The sequence below is a fragment of the Notamacropus eugenii genome, chromosome 3 (assembly GCF_028372415.1).
Source record: "Notamacropus eugenii isolate mMacEug1 chromosome 3, mMacEug1.pri_v2, whole genome shotgun sequence".
Lineage (NCBI taxonomy): Eukaryota > Metazoa > Chordata > Mammalia > Diprotodontia > Macropodidae > Notamacropus > Notamacropus eugenii.
In genome coordinates, this window is record NC_092874.1 from 399,792,185 (window position 1) to 399,818,585 (window position 26,401).

Below are 26,401 nucleotides of genomic sequence, written 5' to 3' on the forward strand. Positions count from 1 at the left end.
AAGAACTCAAATTAATATCCTTTGAAAATGGGCATGTTAATTTTGGCCGTATTACAAAGTTGGAATCACCACTTTACATTTGTAAAATCATTTCAAAGAGCTTTCCTTATCTATCTATCTATTTCCTTATCTATCATCTTATTTGAGCCTCATGCCAAACCTTTAAGGTAGACAGGTTAGAATTGTTATTTCCCATCAAGCCTAGAATTAAAATCTAATCTCCTGACTGCAAGTCCAGGGCTGTTTTTTTCCCCACAATTCCACGTTCCAGACTCGGATATTCTTCTTCTTTTTCATAAATAGATGAACAAGTGATCTTTTGTGAGCCCTATTAGAAACAAAATAAATCCAACATCTGACCTCCAGAGATTGTCTTGACCAGAGGTAGCAAACATTTGGGGCAATAATCCAGAGTTGGGTGGAAACAGATTAAAATATAAATGAGAAATATTTAAGAAAATAAATAAAAATGCAATAGAATATAGATGTTAATAGGTGCTTTTCTAGGTTAATATGTGGCCTGCAGGGATCCTTATGTTAATGGCTCCAATTTCTATTTGAATTTGATTCCACAGGTCTAGACGAGACCTTTACATTCTAGGCCCTCTCTAGCTACACAGGATGTCAAGGAGGGGAGACAGTCCTTAATCTCCAAACTCCAAACCTATTTGATAAATAGAGGCAAAGTATTGATTCTGGTTTTAAATCCCATCCAGGATGCCTATAAATTGTACGAACTTGGGCAAGTCAATTTACCTCCTGGGGTAAATCAATTCATCATCAAATAAAATGAAAGGGTTAGACTGAGGGCTTCTGAGGATCTCTGCCAGCTCAAGATCTACGATCCTGCCAATCCTGCAATTGATTGAAACCAGAGTAAATATCTAACAACTGGGCTCTATTGGGGGGAAAATGCACATATACTTTTAAATTTGATCTACATTATCAACACTTCCTTAAGTCTAGATGATCAGCAAAACAATAAATCAAGCCCTGATTTGTAGCAACTGCTGATTTCTGACGTGTAAATGTTCATGTTGAAACTTTAAAAATTGAAAGTCAGAGCTGGTCCAAGCATATCAGTGATTGAAACCAACTTCCTGTGGTGATGCACAGAATTATGAAGTAGATTAAGTAGGAACAAATAAGCAAATACGTTTAACTAACAAGGAAGGGAGAAAAAACAAAAGGGAAATGTAAAGGTTTCAGTGTGTGCTTTTAGTAGTGTAAGGAAGGATTTACTTCCTGATACATTTCTGTACAAAAGTTTTCCATTTCCATCCCCCATTTCCAACAAGAGACATAGATTTACCTTCTTAAAAATTCTCCCAAAATGGAGTCAAATAAAGCAAACAAAAAATTCATCATGAGGAGTCGGTAGATATCCTGGCCAACATGTGTTTCCCAGCACTAAAAAGCAAACAAAGGGTCACTGTGTTCAGTAACTGCTGAATTACAATCACTAAGTCCGGTATTCACAACCTCACAGTACCCCAATCTTCAGGAAAACTGAGGAGAAAGTAAGGTTTGACTTCAATGGCCTTCTACTCTCTTCTGGTCTTTCCTCTTTCCCATACTCCATAGACCATCCTTCCCCAACCCAGGCCTGCCCTCCTCAGCAGCACCCCATGTTCCAAAATTATCTCTGTTCTCCTCTGCTCCTGATCATACATACTTTGCCTGCTTCATATCCTATCCATTCCCTTTGGGTCTTGCTTTCTGTATTGAAATGGAGCTGAGGTGTGCAGATAAAAGCTCCCAGATATACATTTCTGACATAATGCCTTTATCCCATCAACTCAAGAATAAGGTGAGAATTTCAGGAAGGTCTTTCCAGGGTGTTTCCATCATACCTTCCCTATTTGGCTTCTATATCTACCTTTAAGGCCTTCCAGGAAACGAAGGCTTCTCTTCTTTTGGGACAATATGACAACAAATACAGCTTATACACCCAGAAAAGCATTGTCCCTTTTGCAACAGTCACCCTGACAGGCCACGCATTTATTCCATAGTTCAAAATACATGAGGAACAAGGTGCCTCCTCTCTTGAGAATCTGTGGCATATTATTTTGAAGAATGTTCAATACTGGTGTATTGTTAATGTATTTTTACATAATGGGAAGATCTTTCCTATCTATTAATAGGCCCATGTGACCTGCTTGAGTCACACTGAAGTCTAAGTCATGTAAGTCTGTGGTGGGAGGAGCTTGCTGAACGTGTGGAGCAGGAAAGTTGGCGCAGAACTGAGAGGAAATGAGAGAGACCAGTCAGATCTGGGAGAGAGAGAGAGAAAGCAGGCAGCTAGCTGGGAGTGAGAGAAGGACATTTTGCTTGAGGGTGTTTGTTTGTGGGAAGGCCTGATAATGTGTACAGACTTCCTGGTTATTATAATGAATTTCTTTGTTGCTATGATGGATTTGATTTTCTGGTGTTGGGATTGGCTTTTTGGTGCCTGAATAAACGTTTTTCTTTTGCCTTCTACATGAAGAGTCTGTTATACTTTGTGATTCAGAACTATGCTGGCATGTTCATAGTTGCCGTTGATGCTGTGAATATTGCCTTGGTAATACACTTAGCAAATCTGTGTCTTTTGAGGTTGTATCAACTAATTTTTTTTAGTTAATACTGAAAAAGCTCTCAGGAGCTAAATCTGGTAAATGCTCTAGAACAAAGGCAAGAAGTTACATATAGTTTACTAGAGCAGCAAATAGAATAGTCTAACCCTACAAGACTAACATACTTCTGCCCTACATAATTTGTATTTATTCAGAGTTTGTTTTGGACCAGTTTTGGCTTGTATGTTAAGCCAACTCTATTACTTCCCTGTGATTTTAGGCACTGGTTTCTTCTGCTTCCTACACCTGTTCCCCTTGTTGGCCTAAGTACTCCCATATTCATCTTGACTCAGGACTCTGTCTTCTCAGATAACTATCATTTCACCCCTTTCCTTCCCCCGACCCCCCACTCTGCTGCAGTCATTGGGCATTGAAATGAAATAGATCTCCTAGCATGACTTGTAAAATAGTCCTAGAAATAGTTCCAACCAAGAAGTTCTAAAGATGTTTTTTAAGCATGGCAGCTTTGTTGACATAAGCATATAGCCTCTCTATCTGTCTGTCTATCTCTATCTGTAGTTATGTAAAGTATAGAAATAGATATTATATACATGTTTACTTTTAAGGGGACAGCTGTCATTTGGGAGTACAAATTCTAATGTGTTTGCTAAAAAAATCTTTTCATTCATTTATATTCATCTCATATTTTGAGATGAGGAGGAAGATAGAGGGAGAAGGCACTTGATAAATTAGTTTCAATGACATAGTTCAGTACATGGAGCTCTAAAATGACCCAGGGTAGATTATCTACTCTGTAAAATTACACAGGTCCCTGAGCTCACTTTCTTCCCAAAATGTCTGGTTCAATACTACCTCCTCCAGAAGAAGGGAAATGAAAAATGAAACTCCTATCAATTGTGAGCACCTCTGGGGTAAGGTGTGGAAAGAATATTGATCAAATAGTTAAGTGGTTAAAATTAATTTAAGGGATTATGAGTAAATTAGCTGTGCTGTTTTTAGCTTGAGTTGGGGCTGATTATTGAAAATTGGTGGCAATCCAATGAGAAAAGTCCTAACAAAAATATTTCCTTAATTAAGTTGACTTGGATTGAGGAAGATTAGAGGAAAAATGGGGTGACCATCTCATCAGGGCTATTGGATTGAAGCAACTCACCTTCTTTCTAGAACTGTGTGGACCTCCTGTCCCATTCTGAATTATCTGTTCTCTTCCCTGACAGTGTTACATTTACTTCTAAAAACTCATTGTCCAAGAGAAGACTAAGAAATATAACTGCACTCTCTCTACTCCTGTTCCCTTCCTGACTTTCCTGGTTCCCTTCTCAGCTGAAGTCTCACCACCTACAAGAAGTCTTTATCTATGCCTCTTAATGTTAATGCCTTCATTCTGTCTCAGGTGATCTCCAATTTATCTTGTGTATAACTTGTTTCTACAGAGTTCTTTGCATGTTATCTCCCCCATTAGACTGTGAGTTCCTGTGAGAGCTGGGACTCTTCTTTTGCCTTTCTTTTTTGTATTCTCATCTCTTAGCACAGTGCCTGCCACTTAGTAGGTGCTTAATAAATGCTTGTTGATTTATGTGACTGCTGGGAGGCTCATTTCCTGCCTAGTCATCAGAGACTTAAGAGCAAGACACAAAATCAATCAAAGGGGTCTGAAATCTCACCTCTTTATTGGACACTGCTACAGAGTTGAGCCAATAATAACAAAGAATCCCAATGATGGATATTTTCAGAAAGATATTCCTAAATGACAAAAGAGAAAGCAATCATTTTATCCTTATTGAAACATGCTCATTTACCCCTTCCTACACCTGTTGGGGTGATCCAATACTTTAATGGTTCATTGATTTCACTGTTCTCTCTAATTAGAGGTATTCTGTATCTCTTTGAACATAGTAGGTGCTTAATCAGCATTGGTTGACTATTAGCCTAAAACACATAGGACTCTTTCAACTAACAGATAAATTGTAAATACATAAGATGACATGTACAATTAATCACAATAACTCTTGTGTTCTCTAGCTTAGCTACTTTTTAGAAGCATATTTTGCTTTGGGTTTCTTTGTGTGTTGATATTTGTCTGCTATGTTACAATAAAACTTATCAATAAAAATTTTTCAAATCTTTTTTAAAAAATGGAGATTTCTGAGAACTTTGGGAAAAAAGGGCACCTTTCCAAATTATTTTTGACCTCATAAAACCACTGAATTTTGGCAAACAGCTAATACAAACAGAATATTAAAGTAAACCGAAGGAGCTAAACCCTTGGGTCACCTCCATGATTCCACTTAAGTACTCTGGGTCTGAACACTCCATCCTCTCACAGTTCTAACAGGACAATGGTCATTGTATTGTACCAATGGCCTAAAGTAGTGATGCTAGGAAGCCAATATGGACAGACTTGGGCAGTTTCTAGTTCCTCTGCCTTTGATGAGATGAAAGGGACAAGAAACCTGGGTCTTCTGGGTAAGAAGGAAAGGCTACACAATCTGAAAACCACTATCAACGAATGAAAGGCAGCATAGAACACCCCAGATCTCACCTCTAACACTTAGTGACTTCAACCTCTCAAGGTCTTAGGCAAAATTTTAAGACTATATAAGTTGCTGAACAGATGTTGGTCTTTATTGATAGCAGGAATTTCTTTATCAAGAATTCCTTATATCACAAAAATCACAGGTCCAGTAAAAAAAAAAAAAAGAAGGAACAATAGTGAAACTTTAATGGGTAGGGAAAAAAGAACAATCCTGGGACTTCTCAATTCCCACCTTGGTTGTTCAGTCAGTCATGACTGACTCTCCATGGCCACAATTGGTGTTTTCTTTGCAAAGATACTGGAGTGGTTTGTCATTTCCTTCTCCAGTTTATTTTACAGATGAGGAAACTGAGGCAAATAGGGTTAAGGGATTGGTCCAGGGTCACACAGTTAGTAAATGCCTGAGGTCATATTTCAACTCAGGAAGATGAGTCTTCCTGATTCCAGCCTGGAAACTCTATCCGCTTCCCCACATAGCTCCCTCTGTTCCTAAAAGGTTGTGATCTAGATGGGGCTTACTCTGTCAATATGATTCAAAGTAAATCAATTCCTGTATAACTGCAAATTATAACAATAGTAGTTCATTGGGGTCTCTCTGTTCCCCCACTCTTCCAATACCCCCAACAAATTCTTCATTTTTTTCTATTAGGAAGAAAGGAAACAAATACTTATTAAGCCCCTACTGTGTGCCAAGCATTAAGGTGATTTACAAATATTATGTCATTTGCACCTTGAAATTCTGGGAGGTAGGCACTATTATGATCACCATTTTATAGTTGAGGAAGTTGAAGCAGCAGAGGTTAAATGACATATTTGTCCAGCACAGTTAAATACATGAGATTGGATTTGAGCTCAGGTCTCCACTTCATATCTAGCTGCCTCATTTAGAGGTTAGAGTCAGGTGGTTAGGTAGTTAACCTAAGAGGTTTTCTCTTTAGTAATGAAGAGGAAACCAAATATCTTTATAGCCTAAGGAATCTAGGGACCTATTCTAGAAAAATGGGGTGGGAGTAGGGTTCTTCAATGTTTACCAAGGCTTCTTTCTCCATCCTTCAAGAAAAGCAAGATCATAGTGGATGACAGTTCTGAGATCATCCCCTAGTTCTTCCCTCCACTGCCCTCAGCGTAAGCAGTACCTTTAAGTAGGAAGGTAGGAAGTTGTGACATACCTGGTAATGATAACTAAGACCTGATGTCGAGGAATTTCAAACTTTTCCACCAACCCAAAGGAGGAATAAAATAGTGGTACAAAGAGATTGATGCAACACACCACAAAAGGGAGCAATAAAGTGGCCCCTTGATTATTGTGGTCTCTCAGAAACTGTGGCCAGAGAAGAAGGAAAAAGAAGCAAGAAATGAATCATTATTCAGAGTTTCACTCAGTTGAGTTGAGTCTTATTGTAGCAAAACAACAAGAAAAAACAGCCTAGTCAATCTATACTACCCCCACCCCACCACCCATCATTGGTCTGGGATAAGAAAGCTTCCCCCCAACCCCACAGGCTAAATCCTACACAATGCTAGCATTTCTATAACTATTTAAGGTTTACAAAGCACTTAATTTATCTCATTTGATCCTCACAAAAACCTGAGGTAAGAACTGTAATTATACTCAGTTTTACAGAAGAGGAAATGGAGGCAAATCATTAGACTCACCTTTCTTCCCATACCAGAGCTTTAAGAGAAGTATGTAGAGAAGAGCAGGAGTATGTAGAGAAGAGCAGGAATCAGGAGGAAAAAACTGGAGCCTGGGAAAAATGCCCCAGACCCTGGAGGGCTCTAAATCATGGTAAGCACCACAACTGTGAAGGGGCTGCTGGGATAGCCCATCGAAGGGGTGCCTATACACACCCTAGACACACACCTATGATAATACCTGTAGCAGTGATTAATGAGTCACACCTATATGACTGGTTGTTGTGTCTTCATTTTGAAGAGGGCCAATGACATCATGAGTGATGTCTTGATCTGACTTGCATGTGAATTGGATTTAAGTGAGGCAGAGGTGCACAAAGTACTCAGCCTCACTCTCTTTTCCTGAGTTATCTAATCTGGTGTAGGACAAAAGTCATACTGACTGGTGGGGTTGAAGTAGATGATCTTGGAGTTTTTGTGGCAGAGATACTGGAGTGGTTTACCATTTCCTTCTCCAGCTCATTTTACAGATGAGGAAACTAAGGCAAACAGGGTTAGGTGACTTGCCTAGGGTCAGCTAGAATGTATTTGACGTTAGATTTGAACTCATGAAGAGGAGTCTTTCTAGTTCCAAGTTCAGTACTCTACCCTGTGCCACCTAGCTGCCCTATTCTACTTTTAGGGTGTACTAATTATTAAATTCTTCCTGACAAAATGTACCTCTCTAAACCATTATTTAGAGTTCTGCCCTCTGGGAGCCATGAAGTCAGAGAGTTAGAAGGAAGCTTAGAATTCATCAAGTTCCATCTCCTCAAATGAGCAGAACCAGGAGAACATTGTACGCAGTAACACAATAGTGTGCAATGATCAATTGAGAATGACTTAGCTACTCTCAACAGCACACTGATGTAAGACAATTCTGAGGGACTCATGATAAAAATGCTATCCACCTCCAGATGGTTTATGAATGCAGATCGAAGAATACTTTTAAAATTTTCTTTATTATTCTTTTTTTTGGTCTGTATTTTCTTTTGCAACATGGCTAATGTGGAAATGTTTTGCATGACTACATATGTACAGCTATATTAAATTGTTTGCCTTCTCAAGAAAGAGGAAGGGGAAGGAAGAAGGAAGAGTGAGAAAGAATTTGGAACTCAAAATTTTAAAAAAATGTTAAAATTTTTGGTTTGCAAGTAATTGAGAAAAAATAAAATAAAGATATTAAAGTCCCAACTCATTTTATAGAGTAGAAATTGAGGCACAGAGATGTTAAATGAGTTATTCAGGGTCACAAAGCTAATAGGTATCTGAAGCAGGATTAGAACCTCACTCTTCCTGATTCTTCGGAGGCATAGATGGATAGAGTACTAGGTTGGGAATCAGGAAGACCTGAATTCAAATCCAGCCTCTGACACTTACTGACCCTCAGCAAGTCACTTAACCTCTGTTTGCCTTAATCCACTGAAAAAGGAAATGGCAAACCATTCCAGTATCTTTGCCAAGAAAACCCTATGGACAGTATTGGTGTCCACAGGGTCACAAAGAGTTTGACAGGACTGTATGACTGAACAACAACTTCCTGACTCCCAGTCTTGAACTCTATCCAATGAACCAGTAATTTCTTGAACTCTTCCATAATGGTTGAACTTTTCAGTTTAAATGAAACTCTGGCAGAACCCTTGTGGTAAAAATCCTCTAAAATTATTGTTTTAATGTCTACTAACGAACATTATGGATTCATTTAAAGAAATAATAATGGGATGTTTCAGAGTTCCTTCCAGTACCGTTTCAGAAACACTGCACTAAAGTAGCTGGAAAATCATGAATAGTATGAGAGGGGAGTAGCAAATGGACTTGCCTTATTTACACACACATACTCATAAAATCAAAGGTTCTCAGGGTCACAGGACGTTAGAGCTAGAAAGAAAAGGATTTTGGCGATCATCCAGTTCAACACCCTGGTTACGGAGAAAGAAACTGAGGCCCAAAAGTTGCTTAAAGTTACATACCTAGTTAGCAGCCAAACAGGGACTAGAAGTCACATCTCCTGATTTAATTTTCAATTCAATTCACATTCACAAGTACATTCTTGGTGCAAAGCACTACACTCTTTCATGTTGTCTAGTCGTTTTCAAGAAAATATTCCATTCAGCAGCAAAAATATAGAGGCTGCTAACTGGTGAAGTGGATAGGGTCCTGCGCCTGGAGGCAGGAAGACCTGAGTGCAAATGCAACCTCAGACACTTACTTTTTGGGCAAGTCACTTAATTTCTATCTGCCTCAGTTTCCTTATCTGTAAAATGGGGATCATGATAGCACCCACTTCCCAGGGTTGTTGTGAGAAGCAAATGAGACAATATTTATAATAATAAAGTGCTTAGTACAGTGACTGACACATAGTAGGCACTATATCGATGCTTCTTTCCTTCCCTTCCTCTTCTTTAAACATACCCATGACAATTACCAGTGATCAGTCAACAATAGGTTTCATGAGCTGCTCCTCTCCTTTCCTGACACCCTCGCCCTTGCCAGAAGATAACATTACAAAATGTTTTCTTATAGCCCTGTTAAAGAATACTCTTGGCTCTCCTGTCAACACCTCCCTGCAATTTCTATGCTGTGCAAAGAGCGAGCAAATAGATTCTGTTTCAAGCCTTGCCTTTTAAACAGCTGAATGCTGCCTGAATGAATTCATTGTTAAAGTGACCTCTGCCATGGCTGGCTGATAGATGGCTGCTTGTAGAAGGCATGTACATAAAGGAATGGAGCTACTGTGCCAGTCAGTGCAAAAATTTTGAGAATTGGTAATGAATTAATCCTGGGATTACTTAAGTAGAAGGGTTTTGTATTATACCTATTGCTTTTCTCTATAGATATAAATTTCTTAAGGGCAAAGACTGTTTTTTGCATTTGTATTATCAGCCCCTAGCACTGTGTCTGGAATATGTGATTTAATAAATGCTTATTAATTGATGGTGAGCGGTTTATTAACTCATCTGAACTCACTCATCAATGATTAAAGAAATCCCACTCAGTCATACCCCGCCTTCCCAGGGATCCCCCTTGTCATTATTCACATTTTGTTCTCCATCTCCCATTCCTATTCCTCACAACTCAACCCTGAAAATATCCCACTCTAAAGTTCAACATCCCTTCTACTGTGGTCTCTGGAATACTTGGCCTGTAGGTAGCAAATCTGCTTTCATCTTCCATTTCTTTCTTTCTGACTCTTTTCATCTTCTGCCTCTCACTGAGACCTTTCTTTCTTGATGACATAGTTTCCCTGGCCATCTTTTCTAGCAATGGGTTGCATTTTCATTCATTCTCTAACTCATTGGTCAAGGTAGGGGAGTTGAAATATGCTTTGTTTTCCAATGCCACATTCATGCTCTTCCTCTACCTTCCATCATCCTCTTCTCCTTTGAGGTTTACACAATCTATATCTACTACCCAATCAAAATCCCAGTAACCATTGTCTATTGACCTCCAAGATACTCCCCCTTCTTTCTTCAATGAGTTCAGTGCCAGTCTCCCAGTTTTTCTCTCCTCCCCAACTCCTGTTCTCATACTAGGGGACTTCAACATACATAGGGATGCTTCTTCAAACCCCTAGCCTACCAGTTCTTCAATCTGTTAAGACCTCCATGCCATCTCAACTATAGAAATGGTCCTACCTTTGATCATGCCATCACCCTCAAATGCTCCATTTTCATGTTTATGAATTTCAAGTTCTCTTATCTGGTCTAATCTGTCATCATTCCACCTCTCCCTCTGTTTTATAAGGTTATATCCTGCTCTTTTTTCTTCACCATGACCTTTAATCCCCTTAGTTCTTTCCCAAACTATCACCTCTGCATTGGCTATTGTCTCCTCCCTTCCCCATCTTAGTGAGCCACTTCTAGCTTATACTATGCTTAGAATAGGAATGACCTCCTCTGTAGCCTGGTACTTGTCCCTGTATCTCATGTTGTCTTTTCCCCCTTCCAGGAATTACCTTCATATTATTAAAAGCCAGGAAATAAACAGCCACACAGCAGACAACAGCCACTCCTGTGGAAACTATCCAGGCTGCCAGGTGAATACAAAGATGATATAACCTCTGCTTGAGAGGTGCAATCACATTCTCATGCCGGATTTCTGACAGATTCTCCTGTAACCAGAAGGAATTTTCAGGTGATCCATTAATGCTCCTATCAAGTTAGCAACAAACACTACCCCCCAACCTGAGCCCTCCCAAGAGACAAGTCATTCCCACATCCAGAGGCAGGACAAGAAGGAGCAGTTTTCCAGGAACCAAATAAGCTAAGGGGAGCAAAAGAGTCAGATGGTATGCCCAGAAAATAAAGATTGGGAAGGGAATGATGAGATTACATCACAGGACAAAAAGGGAGAGGAAGAAAAAGAAATAAATGATTACTTGAAAAAATCTTTAAAAAATTTTAAAGTAACATTTTAAAAAATCAACCTGTCCCTTGTAATTCCATGTGCCCCCCCCCCCCATATTATTTTTTTTTATCCTTTAACACATCTCTACATAGTCTGGCAAAGCAAATTCCCACATAGCTATGTTTGAAAATGCATGTAAAAATGAATGACAAGGATATCTGAGATAACTATGGTGACATAAGAAATAAAAAAATCAATAAAAACTTATAAAAAATGAAAAAGCATTTATGAAGCTTAGTGCTTGAAGGTAGTGATATAAGTGCGCGAAGTACAAACAGAAAAAACAACACATGCTTCCTAAGACGGAGAGGTGATGTATTCAAGAGGCAGAAGAAGACACCCATGTTTGGACATGCCAGTGAGGGAATTTATATGGCTTGACTCTGCACATTTGTTAAAGGTTTTTCTTTATTTTCTCTTTTTCATTGGTGTAGGGGAGATGGGAGGGAGAGAAAATAAATACTAATTGAAAAAATGGACGGGATTGTAAGATAAAATAAGGGAGTTTGCATCAGATGATCTCTAATGTCCTTTCCAGTTCTGGGGATCTAAGAAGGGGGGTAGGGATGGGGTCAAAGTACAACAGATGTTCCCAAACTTCTTTTTTCTTTTTCTTTTAAAAAATTTTGTCTGAACTTTACCAAAAAGTGGGTATTTCTACATAAATAGCAGAGCAGAAAAAAGAGGACTATACATGAAACTGTAGGTCTGCTTTATATATAACTTGCTTTTCTTTTACAGTATGCAATAAACTCAATCTGAAAGGGCTGGGTTTTTTTTAAGTTTAAAAAACAAAAAGGAGCAATTCCTGTTCCCCAAAGAACCTAATACTCTGTATAGGAGAAGATAACTCATAAAAGAAAGTTCAGCTGCAGGGGTCAACAGAAAGACCTAGAGGTCCCAAGGATCCAGCCATTGTGTAGTAGCTGAGCAAATGACTAGGCTAGGGAGTTTTTAACAATGCTGGGGTCCAGAGGGCAGGGGGGCGGGGTGTATAGTAAGTCCTAGAGGACAATGGAATTCAATGGCAGGTGAGAAGATGAAGATCGGTGGTTTTCCTTCTCACCAGAAGAAATACAGTTGGTGATTCCCATCTCATACAAACAGTATGAGTGGTCAAGTAGCCTGGAGGCCAAAGGTCAAGGGAGGGAGCAAAAGAAAGGCAAGGTGGGAAGAAAACCCCCACTGGGGGCAGGAAGAAAGGAAGAAGGAAATGAAAACTTTTCAATATGTATGAAGAAAATAAACATGAAAATATCAAGTAATCCCCAGAGAAGAAGAAATCATAGCAATGTACATATTATGTTGCTATGAAAATAACAACACAATCTAATAAGTACAGAGATGAAAAAGATATTGGAAGAAACCATTGAAGCAATTATGATATTAGTCATTTAAAAATATTATAACTATATTATCTTCCTTTTGGATTATTATGCATAATTTGGAATTTATATTCCTATGTATTGTTTTATTCCTTATATTGTTATTTGATCATTTTTGTTCATGGTTATTAAGCTTAAATAATTTCTTTTTTAGAGAAATCCAAGTATTGGTGAATTCATTTTATTTTCAGGCCAATCACTTCCCAGCCTGTCCAAACCACTTCTGCTATAATCTAAAATCATATGTGGGGTAGCCTAGGTAGTTGTGTTTGTCCTTCGGTTTTGAAGAGGACCATGACATCAGGGAAATGATGACATGACTTACAGTTGACTTTGATTTGAGTGAGAGAGGGCTGTGCAAGGTCATCAGCCTTACTTTCTTCTCCAAAGCCATCTGGGTCCAGTGGCCAGATGTTCATCAGGACAACTGGAGATGGCCCAGGATGCAATGGGAGATCCTGGCCCTTTTAGATTAAGGTCTTTTCAGGTACTCACTTAGAGTGTGGTAATAACCATTCAGTGAATAGGCCTCTTTAAGAAGTGAATCAAGGGATGGCCCTTTAATTAAAAAAAAAGAAAAAAATCAAGCTGGGAGAGGAAGACCCTCAGGATTGCTGTTCCAAAGAGAAACTGTAACCATTAACATGCACTCTAAGTCAGGAGGGCCTAAAATACAGCCATTAAACGGAGCTTGGGAAGGGACCTATTGTGGTCCAATCTATGAGTTTCAGAATGAACTGGGTTTAACGTTTTGAGAAAGAAAGGAAGAAAGGAAGGAAGAAAGAAAGGGAGAAAGGGAGGAAGGAAGGAAGAGTAACCTAGGGTAATATTCCCAGATATCACCCCCAAATCCACCCTTTCTTCCCACCACCCAAACCCCATCCAGAGTTGTAAACTTCAACTGTAGACAGTCTAAAATTTAGGGAAGGCAAAGTAAATAGAACAATACAGATGTCTTCATCAATGGAATCCCCTGTGATCAAAGGGTTGCTTGGGCAGCATATCCATATGTGAGGCAGAATGATCAAATGAAAGGACAGCCATAGACACATTCCAAACATGGGTTCCTTTGCTTTGGTCCTTTAAAGAGATGTTCTGTACTCACATCCCTATCTCCAAATGTAAAGAACAGATACGCAAAGCAGTTCTAAACTCAAGTGTCTGAATCAAATATGAAGATGCCAAGGTGTCTTTCAATTTATAGAGTCAATGTGTATAATAGAATTTCACGGTTTCTTTTTAAAGTCTCTTGTCTTAGTCTGTAGTAGACTACTGCCTCTTATGAATGAGCTATTTTCCTTCTACAATCTGGTTAGGCAGGCATGGATGTGTTGTTACCTTTTTGGAGGAAAGATACATCTAAATCAGCATCTTTCATATGATTGAGTATTTGAGACCTGGTCAGAAGACAGGATGGACATCTTAAATAATGTTTTTTCTTATTTTCCTGGTCACAAGAAAATGAGTTAGTAGATGTCTGAGCCATAGGCAGTAAAGAGAATTAAAGGTGTTGTAAACTGTGCTAAGTGGTGCAGTGGAACCAGGTGGTCTTGGAACTGAAAAGACTCATCTTCATGTGTTCAAATCTGGTCCTAGATTACTAACGAGCTGTGAGACCCTGAGTAAGTCACTTAACCTTATTTGCCTCTGTTTCTCATCTATAAAATGATGTGGAGAAAGAAATGGCAAACTGTTCCAGTGTCTTTGCTAAGAAAATCCCTAATTGGATCATGGAGAGTTGGACATGACTGAAAAATGACTTAACAACAAACAACAAGAAATAATAAGCCACAAGTCAACTAAAAATCATAAGAATAGAGCGGGATAGTTGTAAAAGCTACTGGCAACCTATCAATAATACCACAGAGCCCAAGTGTGAGAGGTTAACTCCTAAGACATCACAGAGGAAAAGTTAGATGGGAGGTGAAAGGAGAGAAGATCTGCTTAGCAGGTTTTAGCTATACCTTGAGTTCAGTGCTAAGGTTTTTTTGCTTCAGCTTCACAGCTTTCTCATGGGTGATGGTGAAATCCCAGGAAAAGACGAGCTTAGCAGTCCCTCTGGAGTAGATGTGGGGGTTAATGAAGTTATTCCGGAAAGAACAGGCCATGCTATGAGACACAAAAATGACAACACACTCAGTGTCATTTCCACCAAAATGTTGGAGCTTAATGTAACATTCACTACTTTTTATTCGATTCTGAAAGGGTCCTTGGGAAGCCACTTTAATTAGCAGGGTAATTGCTTTACATACATAATGAGGTCATGAATAGACATGTGTCTCTGTCAGGGGAAAGGAATTGTACTAAGTACCATTACATTTAGTCAATCTAATGTAATATTTATTGAAAAACCTATGTACAGATCACTGGTCTAAAAGCTGAGGGCTTTGCAATGATGAATAAATCACAATGCCTGCCCTGAAGGAGTTTAAAGTCTAATGAGGGAGATGACAAGCACGTATGCAACTTTAATACAAAGCAGGGGGTATCTAAAAGCATAAGGGATATCAGTGAAATACCATGAGAATTTAGAGGAAGTACCTTTGGTACTGGATTACCCTAATGATTTTGTCAGAAACTTTACCTTGTAAAGCAACACTCTGGTATGTGTGGGAGAAGAGGACAAAATTACCCTCCCAGATGAGCCCCAGGGAGTTTCCAGCAAGTTTCCTGAGCGGGACAGCTTCCAGAGAACCTCCTCACCTCCACTTCCTTATTGTCCCTTACCAAATCCCCTGGTATTTCACCATCTCACCATCTCACTCATCACTTCCATGGCATATAATCACATAGATCCTTCCCTCTTTAGAAGGACCCTGCTCCAGGGCATGTTGACTCCATCTTGTTCTATGTCAGTCATCTTGCTGTAAATGACCCCAATGTCCTTTAGTGTTTCCTTTTTACCTCTTATCAGTACCAAGGCTTAACTACTGAAGGTGAAGGATTCCAGAGTTCTGGGAAAACTCTCTCCCCTGTCTCATCCAATAGGCAGGTTTCTTTGATTTAGTGAAATTAGCTATATACTCAGATGATAATTCCCTCTTCTATCTCCTGTAGCTAAGAATATACTTTTTTCTCCAACAAGCATACTATTCTTTTTGTATAACCACCTGGTATTTTGAAGAGTTGTATTTCTTTGCTTTGTTTCATGCAATGTTACTTCAAATAATGTTCAGTTTATGAATACTGCCCTAAAAATTCAGAAACTCACGTCAGGCTCAAGGTAGATGCTGTCCATATTGCTATTTACCCCAACAAGTCAGAATAAATAGCTGCTTGCTTCACTTTTAAGTAACACCTTACTACAGTTATCTGATCCTGACTTAAAGAACCCTGATTGATAAGTAACAATCCCTCTTGGGTCCCCCCAAAATTCTACTACATGTGCATCTCCAAGACATACGTGTAAAACAGGGATAATTATGCTTATACTCCCTATGTAATCGTACCAATGTGGCTTAGTAGATACAGCACTAAGTTTGGAGTCGAGCAGAAGGATTTAAACCCCATTTTAGACACTAGCTATATGACATGACTCTGGGCAAGTCACTTAGCTTCTACATGTCTCAAGAAATTCTTTAGCATTGACTCAGTAAGTCATAAACAGGTTAAGATTTATTTTAATAGAAACATCTCCCATACCAGGAATTTACCACACTGATGAAATCACAGTACAACTTGGTATATCTATTTTCTAGGATAACAAGTTGGTAAGGACATCAGAGATCATCTAGTCCAAACCCCTCATTATATGGATCAGAGCTCTCACAAAATACACCTCCTCCTGGTATATCCCTACCCTGCTGCCCTAAAGCAAATAAAATGGTGAAACAAGTCGTGAAATTTTACTCCAAAGAGATCAAAGAAAAAGGAAAATCACCCACATGGGCAAACATATTTACAGCAGGAATTTTTATAGTGGCAAAAAATTGGAAACTGAGGGGATGTTCATCAATTGGGAAAGTGTCACAAACTGTGGTGGGCAGTTGTATTGGAATGCTGTAAGTTGTGAGGGAATGAACTGTAAGAAATGAAAAGGATGGTTTCAGAAAAACTTAGGAAGACTTATATGAACTGATACAAATGGAAGTGAGCAAAACTAGGAGAACAATTTACATGGTAGCAGCAATATTTTAACGATAATCAAAGTTTTAGCTACTCTGATCAATACAATGATCCAGAGCAATTCCAAAAGACTCATGATGGAAAATACTATCTAACTCTAGATAGAAAATTGTTAGATTCTAAGTGTAGTTTGAAGCATATTTTCTTTCATTTTATTTATTTTTCAGGCTTTTTTTTCTTTTTGCAATATGGCTTACATGGAAATACGTGTTGCATGACATCATATGTATAATAGATACTGTGTTTTTTGCCATCTTAATGGGTAAGGGGAGGGCTGAAGGGAGGGAAAGAATTTGCAACTGAAAATAAAAGGAAAACAAATAGAAAAAACAACTGGTAAAATCTGATAGACAAATATACAGAATATGAAACACTTTGGAAGTGACTGAGCTTATGTGATACAGAGGTTCTATACTTCTTTCTTTTTGCCTCTTTTTCTTTCCCTGTAGATGGTGGGAAGTGGGATTTAAAAATAATGCTTGAAATCTGTTGGTTAGTTTTGCTGTACTACTTTTTTTCTTTGAAAATATTTTTATTGATATTTTAAAGTAGGAAAAGGGGTGGGAATACATTAAAAAATGAATAAAATATTTTTTTTAAAACCCAAAGGGCATTAAATTAAAAACAAGATGTGAAAAAATAGTGAAACCTTTCATTTCCATACTCTGAACTTGCATTTTAAGTTGTAGGCTATTGAGAGTGATTCATGGCACACATCTTAGACATCCTACTTAATGCTGAGCTGTTGAATTTTGTCTAGGTGTGAGAGGAAGCTTTGGATATAAAGATGCAGAACTCCATACCTGTAGAGTAAGGAAAAGAAACAGACGACCAAGTACAGTCCGATTGTAAAAATATATGCCAGCTGCATGTTGTAAGAGGTGCTGACTCCTTTGTACTTGATAGTTGAATTGGTATAAAACCCATAATACATCACTGTTTCTTGAAAATAACCCTGAAATGAAAGGAAAGAACCCTGAAATGATACAGTGAACTCTGAATCAAATCACTTCTCTGGAGAATAAACACATGAACTGCGTAGTTTGGATTGGTTATTTTTCAGTTTGGTAGCAAATTTAGGCAACTGAGTTTTTCAAATGTCCAGCCTCTCCCATCTTCCATTGCTCCCAAACCTAGAGAAACCTTTGTTACTATGAAACCTTGGCTGGAAAGGAATCTAGTCATCTCTGGAGATAAAAAAAAACCTTTAGGTTCTAGGGTGAACAGACTTTGGGAACTCGATCTCCTGATTCCACCCACATGGAGAAAATTACTGAAGTCAAGCCAAGTTTCCATTAGACTGTCACCTCCTTGAGACCAGGGATTACTTTTTGCCTTTCTTTTTCTCCCCAACACTTAGGGTAGTGCCTGGCAGATAGTAGGCACTTAATGAATGTTTGTTTACTTGATTCAACTATGGACTAAGTTAGAGAACAGGCTAAGAAATTTCCCCCTAATGGATGTTGAGTGCATTGGACTATCACTTGATTCTTGTTGGCTACAAAACTCTTATTCCATGCCAGTGATGGAGCAGAAGGTTATGTACTGGAGTAAGGAAAGGCATAAGTTCAAAACTCACCTCCTCTAAGAATTCCTTCCTGATTATTTCTTTATTGCTTTATTATCTGAGCACTTCTATATTAACCTTTTGCCCTGTGATTACATTTTTTCTATTTCTTTGTAATTATCTTTAAATTGCTTCAGATGTAGATCTTATGGTCACTAAAGACAAAGACTGCATCTTTTATTTTTCCTATATTTCCCTACCCAACTGCTATGGTGACGGCATAGCTTACCGAGAGGAGCAAGTCTTATGCCTGACCAGCAGGCTGCTTGTCCTCCTGTGGAGCTCGAGAGTAAAAGAATGAGGTGGGAGAGCGGGTCATGAAGCAACTCCGATTTATTCAAGCAAGCACTCTGATTATATAGTCTCTGGCAGTCTGCCCAACGAACCATGGCAACACACACAAACAAACCCGAAGCTATAGTAATGAACACAAGCTGGAACTATAGTGACAAAAACAAACCAGGGGTGGGGCCGTCCCTTCCAGCGCCATCTTGTTCACCCTTCCCTGCACCGGACTCAGTTTATCTGATGTCCATCAGTGTGGGGTCCCAGATGGTGTGGCGGTCAGCGCCCCTTACACCCAACCACTCCCACAGCACTTAATATATAACCAGACACTTAGTAAGTGCTCAAAATGTAGACCTTTGTCAAAAACAAGTGGGGCACTTGAAACTATGCCCTCAGAAGTCATTAAACTGTGACTATTTTTTGACCTGACTGTAATAACCCAAAGAGATCAAAGAAAAAGAAAAAGAACTCTATGTATATACATATATATATATTTGTGTGTCTGTCTGTCATCTATCTATCTATCTATCTATCTATCTATCTATCTATCTATCTATCTATCTATGAAAATATTTCTAGAAGCTGAAAGATGGAAACCCAGAGAATGTGTCCCTTTGGGGAATGGATAAACAAATTGTGGCATATGAATATAATAGAATTTTATGTGCCCTAATAAATGATTAAATGGACAGTTTCAGAAAAAAAACTGGGGAGATTTCTATGAATTGATTGCAGAGTGAAATGAGCAAAACTAGGAGAAAAAAATATACTATAGCAACAACATAATGGAGAAAAACAATTGTGAAAGACTTTAGAGCTCTACTCAGTGCAATGACAAAGTACCAGTCCAGAAACCAGAAGATGAGACATGCCACTCACATTCTGCCAGAGAAGTGATGAACTTAAAAATGAAGAGATTTACATTTTGGGGTATGGACAATGTGAATTGTTTTGCTGGACAATAAGTATTTATGATGAGGGTTTTTTTCCTTTTCGTTTCTTTTTTGGTTGTTTAATTGGGGAGAGGCAATAGAAGGAATAGATGATAAATGCATGAAAAATAAATAAATGCATTTATTTGACAAGTTTTTTTTTTTAAAAAAAACTTCAACACATGTGAAGGATCCAACATATTTTGAGGAATCAAAGTTATATTACCAAAAGTTTATGATCTTGTTCTATGATGAGAAGTTATAATGAGAAATATGCCTTCAAATAATATGTCCAAGTCTCTCTTGGGGAAAGATTACTGAGGGAGGTCACTATCTCTTTCTCTGGTAGCTTCCTCTACTGTTAAACATTGGTAGAGCCTTAGACACTTAGTGATGTCACCCTGGGCAAGTCAATTAACCCTGTTTGCCTCAGTTTCCTCATTTGTAAAATAAACTGGAGAAGGAAATGGCAAATCGCTCCAGTATCTTTGCCAAGAAAACTCCAGATGGGTCACAAAGAGTCAGATACAACTGAACAATAACAAAAAGAGCCTTAGAACGACACTCAACAAGTATTTATCAGGTGCCCACTATGTGCCCAAGCCCTGTGCTAAGCACTTTACAAATATTATCTCATTTGATCCTCGCAAAACCCTGGAAGGTAGGTGCTATTATAATTCCCCAATTTATAGTTTCGGAAACAAAATTTGAGAGAGATTAAGAGATTGCCCAGAGTCACAGAGCTGGGAGGATGTAAACTCGGGACCCAGTATTCAGTTCGCTGTATCATGAAACTAAGGCTAATTCTTATCAGTGGTCACCACCCCCACATAACTTGATGAACTCTTTACTCACATCCAAATAGTTCTAGTCCTCTCACAGACACACACAAGTCAGTAGGTATCCATACACACTCAGCCACACAAAGTATGAAATGTACCTCCCCTGGACCCACTGACTAGGAAGGAAACAGACATTCGAGGGTTAGGCAATGGACTTTAATGTGGAATACATCAGGTAGAATCTGTCCCAACATGTATCTTTAATAGCTTTCTCAGAAAAATGGAAAGAAGTCAAGTCATGAATAACTAGCAAAGAAGGAACTTCCGGCACATGAGTTTCTCTGGCTTAGTTGGTTTGATTTTAACATTGCTTTCATTTATTTATTTATTTTGCCTGATTGATAGCTGAATTTTATTTTGCTTAAATTGTGTTTTTATTTATTTGCTATCAATTTGTTTTCAGCTTTTAAAAGTAATTATAAAAAATGTGTTTAAATATTGGGAGACAAAATATTGCACTGGCCTTTTCTCCTATTTCTGACACCTACTTATTTCAGCATCTATCCTAGGTAGGTGAGGAAGACAAAGGAATATAATAAGCAGTCCCTGGTCTCAAGGCATTTATAATGTAGTGGAAGAAACAATACATACATATGTAAAAAGTTTTTTAAAAATCAATTTAAAATCCAAAAAAGTAATGCAGACTGAAAGTGTTAAAGGAGGAAGAATTTGATTACTATAAACTGGACGGATTAAAATCAGTTTCATGGTGAGGGTGAAGCTTCAGCTGAGCTTTGATAAAATATCAAGGAAAAAAAGGAGAAAAGAAGGCATTTCAAGGGAAAATAACAGCACAACCCCAAAATAGAACACAAATAAATACACACATACATGTATATACATGTATGAACACATGGGTATATATATCTATATGTCTGTCTCTACATTTGATTCCCCTCTAATTCTACATGATAGTCTAATGTTGCTTTTAGAAGACAAGCAGAGAGGATAATGAGAGACTCCTCTTAATCCAGCCAGTGACTTAAACAGAGAGAAAAGGCTTCATGTGGTAGGACTGATGACAAAGTTACTATTTCTCAATAATTCCTATGAAAAAGAACAGGGCTACTTATGGAAGATGAAACCACTTGGAATTCCTATTCTATTCCCTGCCACGTACCCTTCCACATGCAATTCTCTGGGGAGTTATCCAATTGTTACATTTGGAATCACAAATGATCTGTCATGTTTGTTTGGGTTTAGGCTCATGGGATAAAAATATATAATGTCTAGGTTTGGCCACCCCACCAAACCCCGCTTAGAAATCAGAATGCTGTCATATACATACTGCTCCACTGAGAAGCTCCAGACTGGTGAAGGAAAGATTGTTTGGCTTCGACTCTATAAGCTGAGGAATGATGATGAAGCTGAAGTTCACGATAAATGAAAAAATGCTGAACTTGAGGAGCCATGATAGGAAACCGAAGTAGGAAAGTACGCTTGTTCCAAATTTGCTGCCAATGATCTTGAGGGTCCTCTGCCACACATGCAACGACTGGAAAAATTCTGACATGGCACTACGAAAATGCCGATAATGCTATAATTAAAAAAAAGAAAAGCAAAGCAAATGGTAAGATAGCTAAATAATAGTTTGTCTAGAAAAGAGTTGGGGGTTTTGGTGGACTACAAGCTCAACATGGGTCAACACTGTGACATGATGGTCAGAAAAGTGGATTTGATCTTGGGCTTCATTAAAAGAGAGACACAGGAACTATACTTGGCAGAAGATAATCCCAAAACCTTCTGTCCCTGGAAGACCAGAATCCTGATGCTGCCACTTGCTACCTGTTTGACTTTGGTCAAATCTCTTCCCTTCCCTAGGCCTCACTTTCTTCATTTATAGAAAGAGATTTGGACTCAGTTTCTAAGATTCCTTCTAAATTCAAATCATGTCAGTCCCAAAGTCTTTTCAAGTTCTATGATTTTAGGTGGACCAAGTTATATCCCAGAAATTATGCTCAAATCTCTCAAATCCCAGAGTTCTTGTACTTACCACTTTTGTGTGACTTCAGGCAAGTCATAACTTATCTGGACCTCAGTTTCCTGATCTGTCAAATTGTCAATAATAATACCTTTTGGAATGCTCTCTCATAGGGATAGTTTGGGGAAACAAATGAGATATCATATGTGAAAACATTTTGCAAAAACATAAGCACTAGTTAAATGTTGACTATGTACAATAAAAGTCTATTGAATAGCCTATAGCACTCCACCCCAACATCAGTGTTGTAAATACACTGGAAATCATAGCAAAATAACTTCTGCTTTTCTTTCGATTCTATCACTCAAAGTCCAACTTTTGAACTAGAACATATGGAGCTGTGAAGAGGAAGTAAATTCTTAAAAATGATAATAATACTACTACTAATGACAGTAATAATAACTAACATTTATATAGTGCCAAGCATTTTGTTAAGTGCTTTACGGTTATTACATCACTTGATCCTCACAACAACCCTTACCATTATCCCCATTTTACAGATGAGAAAAACAGGTTTTTTCAGTAGTAAGTGACTTGCCCAAGGTCACACAACTATTAAGTATCTGAGGCTAGATTTGAACTCAAGTCTTTCTGACTCCAGACACAGCACTCTATTCACGGTAACACTTATGTACTTATCTAAATTCTTAATCAGTCATAAATTAGAAGAAGTGATGAAAAACAAAATATAAATTTCAATTGCAAGATTTTCAGTTGAAATAAATAAATTCAACTTGGATGAGTAGGGGATTGATGTTCTGAACCACTCCTATTTTCCTATTCAGTACATCTTAATTTCTACGTTCCTAAATTGGAAAATAATGTATTTCCTCCAAACAATATTTATATAATCGACTGAGATTTACAGAGCACTTTATGTACAATACCTCATTTGATTTTCTCCAATAAATCTGAGTTGAGTAATACAGTCAGTAGACAGGTATCATGTCCCCATTTTATAGATCATGAAACTGAGACTCAGACAGTAAGTGACTTGCCCAGAGTCACTCAGCTAGTAGGTACTAAAGGCAAAATCTGAACCCATGGTGAAAGGAGAGAATAGAATAAACTGGGGTAAGGGAATAGGATGGAAGGAAATACAGGTAGCAATAATAACTGAAAAAAAATTTTGAAGAAGAAAAACACCTAAAAAGACTTACAAGGGTTGATGCAAAGTGAAATGTAATGGATACAAAGTAATAGCAATATTGTAGGATGATCAGCTGTGAATGACAGCTGTTTTTAATGGTTTGTCATACTTAGTTTTATTAAATATTTACTAATCACAGTTTATTTATTTATTTTCATTGTTCCACAATCACTTCCACACAACCTAGATTTTTTTCTTTCCCTCCCTCCTCCTCCCTCCCCCCCACCTAGTCCCTCCCTTCCCGAGATGACATACAATTTTATATAGTTCTACATATACATTCCTGTTAAATACATTTTCACCATAGTCATGTTGTATGGAAGAATTAAAATGAATGGGAGAAATCATATAACAAACCAAAACGTAATACAAAAGAAAGGGATCTGCTACAATCTGCGAATGAATTCCATAGTTCTTTCTCTGGATGTGGAAGGCATTTTGCCTTAAAAGACCATTGGGAATTTTTTAAGTCTTTGCATTGCAATGAAGTTCTAAGTCTACCAGAAAAAATCCTCGCACACTGTGGCTGTTGCTGTGTACAAAGTTCTCCTGGTTCTACTCCTTTCACTCAGCATCAGATCATATAAGTCTTTCTAGGTCTCTCTGAAGTCTTCTTGTTCCTCATTCTTATAGTGCAATAGTATTCCATTACATTCATATACCATAATTTATTCACCCATTCCCCAATTGATGGGCATCCCCTTGATTTCCAGTTTTTGGCCACCACAAAGGAAGCCACTATAAATATTTTTGTACATGTGGGACCCTTTCCCATTTTTATGATCTTTTGGAGATACAGTCCTAGAAGCAGTATTGCTGGGTCAAAGGGTATGCACATTTTTATAGCTCTTTAGATATAATTCCAAATTGCTCTCTAGAATGGTTGGATCAACTCACAGCTCCACCAACAATGAATTAGTGTTTCAACTCTCCCACATCTTCTCCAACATTTATCATCTTCCTGTTCTGTCATGTTAACCAATCTGATAGGTGTGATGTGGTATCTCAGTGTTGTTTTGATTTGCATCTCTCTAATCAATAGTGATTTAGAGCATTTTTTCATATGACTATAGATATCTTTAATTTCTTCCTCTGAAAACTGCCTGTTCATATCTTTTGACCATTTATCAATTGGGGGAATGACTTGTATGACATAGCTATTTTCAGCAATACAATGATCCCTGACAACTCTGAAGGATTTAGGATGAAAAATGCTATCCATCCCCAGAGAAAGAACTGATAGTGTCTGAATACAGACTGAAGAAACTTTATTTTTCACTTTCTTTATTTTTCTTGAGTTTTTTTTTTAAATTTATGCTTTCTTGCACAGCATGACTATTATGGACATGTTTTAAATGATTATACATATGGAATTTCTATATGGAATTGCTTGCCTTCTCAGTGGGGGGAGGAGGGTGAGGGAGGAAGGGAGAGAATTTGGAACTCAAAATTTTAAAAACAAAAGTTAAAAATTGTTGTTTTCATGTAACTGGGGAAAAATTAAGTACTAAATAAATCCAAAAAAAATAATTTGAACCTATGTCTCACTGGACTCTAAGTGACTGATCTGCTAATTAGCCCATTGACTCTCAAAGGTAAATCAGGTTAGTTTTTCTTTTGCACATCCCCGATTCTTGCCTGGTATCTCCACCCACTTGTCCTTTTCATTCATCAGGTACTTCCCTTCCTCCTCCTAAACTCTCTCTCTTCCCCAATAAATAGATTACTAAGGCAAAAGTTGGCTTACCAGTGCTGTTGCAGTCAGACACTGGGTACAAAAATTTAACTGAACTGAACGTTGGCCAGATTTCCGTTTCTCCATATTAACTTTTTTCCTGTGTAGAATGGAAGAAGAGAGTGACCAACACAAGCACTATTCAAGTTCCCTTTTCTCCTGATACCATGGGATGTATTTTGAGTATCTCATTGCTTTGGTAAGTCTTCCTTTGAGAAAGAGAACTTTGTCATTTGCCTGTGTACTAGAACAGATCTGAATGGTGGTATTGCCAAAAGTCATTTACAGATGGGACAATCAAGACCAAGAGAGACAAAGTGACCAATTCATTGGTAGAACTGAAATTAAAACCCACTTTTCCTGAATCCAAGTTCAGTGATCTTTCCACTACCCAATGATGCCTCTCTGTTCTTCTTTCTCTAGGCCAGGGATGGTGAACCTCTGGTCTTGAAGCCATATGTGGCCCTCTAGGTCCTCAAGTGTAGCCCTTTCAGGCCCTGGATTTGTTCTGGATTCAGTCGAAGGGCTACAACTTGAGCACCTAGAGGGTCACAGATGGCCTCAAGGCTGAAGGTTCCCCACTCCTCCCTGGGCCATGAATACCATACCAAGAGCAGCCCATGAACTTTCTTCTTCTAACAATTTGCTCCCAATTAGCTAATCTCTGCAAAACCTCTCTCTTTGGCTAAATCATTCAACCTCTACAGTTTTGGATTGCTTCATCTACATAATGGGGCTGTGTTTATGCCCTTCTTTGTATCCCTAAGTGCTTAGCCCAGTGTATGGCACATAGTAGAAGTTCGTTGTCGTTGTTGTGTTGTCCTCCACTCTCCAAGAGGACCATGACATCCAGATGAGGACATGACTTGCAGTTGACTTTGATTTCAGTGAAAGAGGGCTGTGCAAGGTCACCAACCTCACTTTCTTCTCCTTAGCCATCTGGGTCCAGTGGCCTGATATTCATTAGGACAACTGGAGATGGCCCAGGAGGCAATGTGAGACCCTGGACATTTTAGGCTAAGGTCTTATAAAATTCTTACTTTGAGTGAGATCCACCCATTCAATGAATAGGTTTCTTTAAGTGGTTGCTCAAGGGATGGCCCTTTAAATTTAAAAAAAAAAATCAAACTGGGAGGAGAAGGCCCTCAGGGTTCTTGGGTAAAAGAGAAACAATTACTATTTAGTATTTAAATAAATTCTTGT

The 26,401-nt window shown here is 38.3% G+C and overlaps 1 protein-coding gene across 6 annotated transcripts in view; it reads right to left on the reverse strand.

The window, feature by feature from the left end:
• Nucleotides 1-26,401, reverse strand: part of TMC5 (transmembrane channel like 5) — a 137,348-nt gene that overhangs the window by 23,880 nt on the left and 87,067 nt on the right. For all 6 annotated transcript variants that reach the window (XM_072598003.1, XM_072598004.1, XM_072598005.1 and 3 more), the window contains 8 exons: nucleotides 25,211-25,298; nucleotides 21,621-21,869; nucleotides 17,507-17,658; nucleotides 14,543-14,687; nucleotides 10,742-10,897; nucleotides 6,282-6,433; nucleotides 4,241-4,319; nucleotides 1,313-1,410 (listed from right to left, as the gene is read on the reverse strand). In XM_072598003.1, coding sequence (XP_072454104.1) covers nucleotides 1,313-1,410; nucleotides 4,241-4,319; nucleotides 6,282-6,433; nucleotides 10,742-10,897; nucleotides 14,543-14,687; nucleotides 17,507-17,658; nucleotides 21,621-21,869; nucleotides 25,211-25,298 — 1,119 coding nt within the window. The remainder of the gene's footprint in view (nucleotides 1-1,312; nucleotides 1,411-4,240; nucleotides 4,320-6,281; nucleotides 6,434-10,741; nucleotides 10,898-14,542; nucleotides 14,688-17,506; nucleotides 17,659-21,620; nucleotides 21,870-25,210; nucleotides 25,299-26,401) is intronic.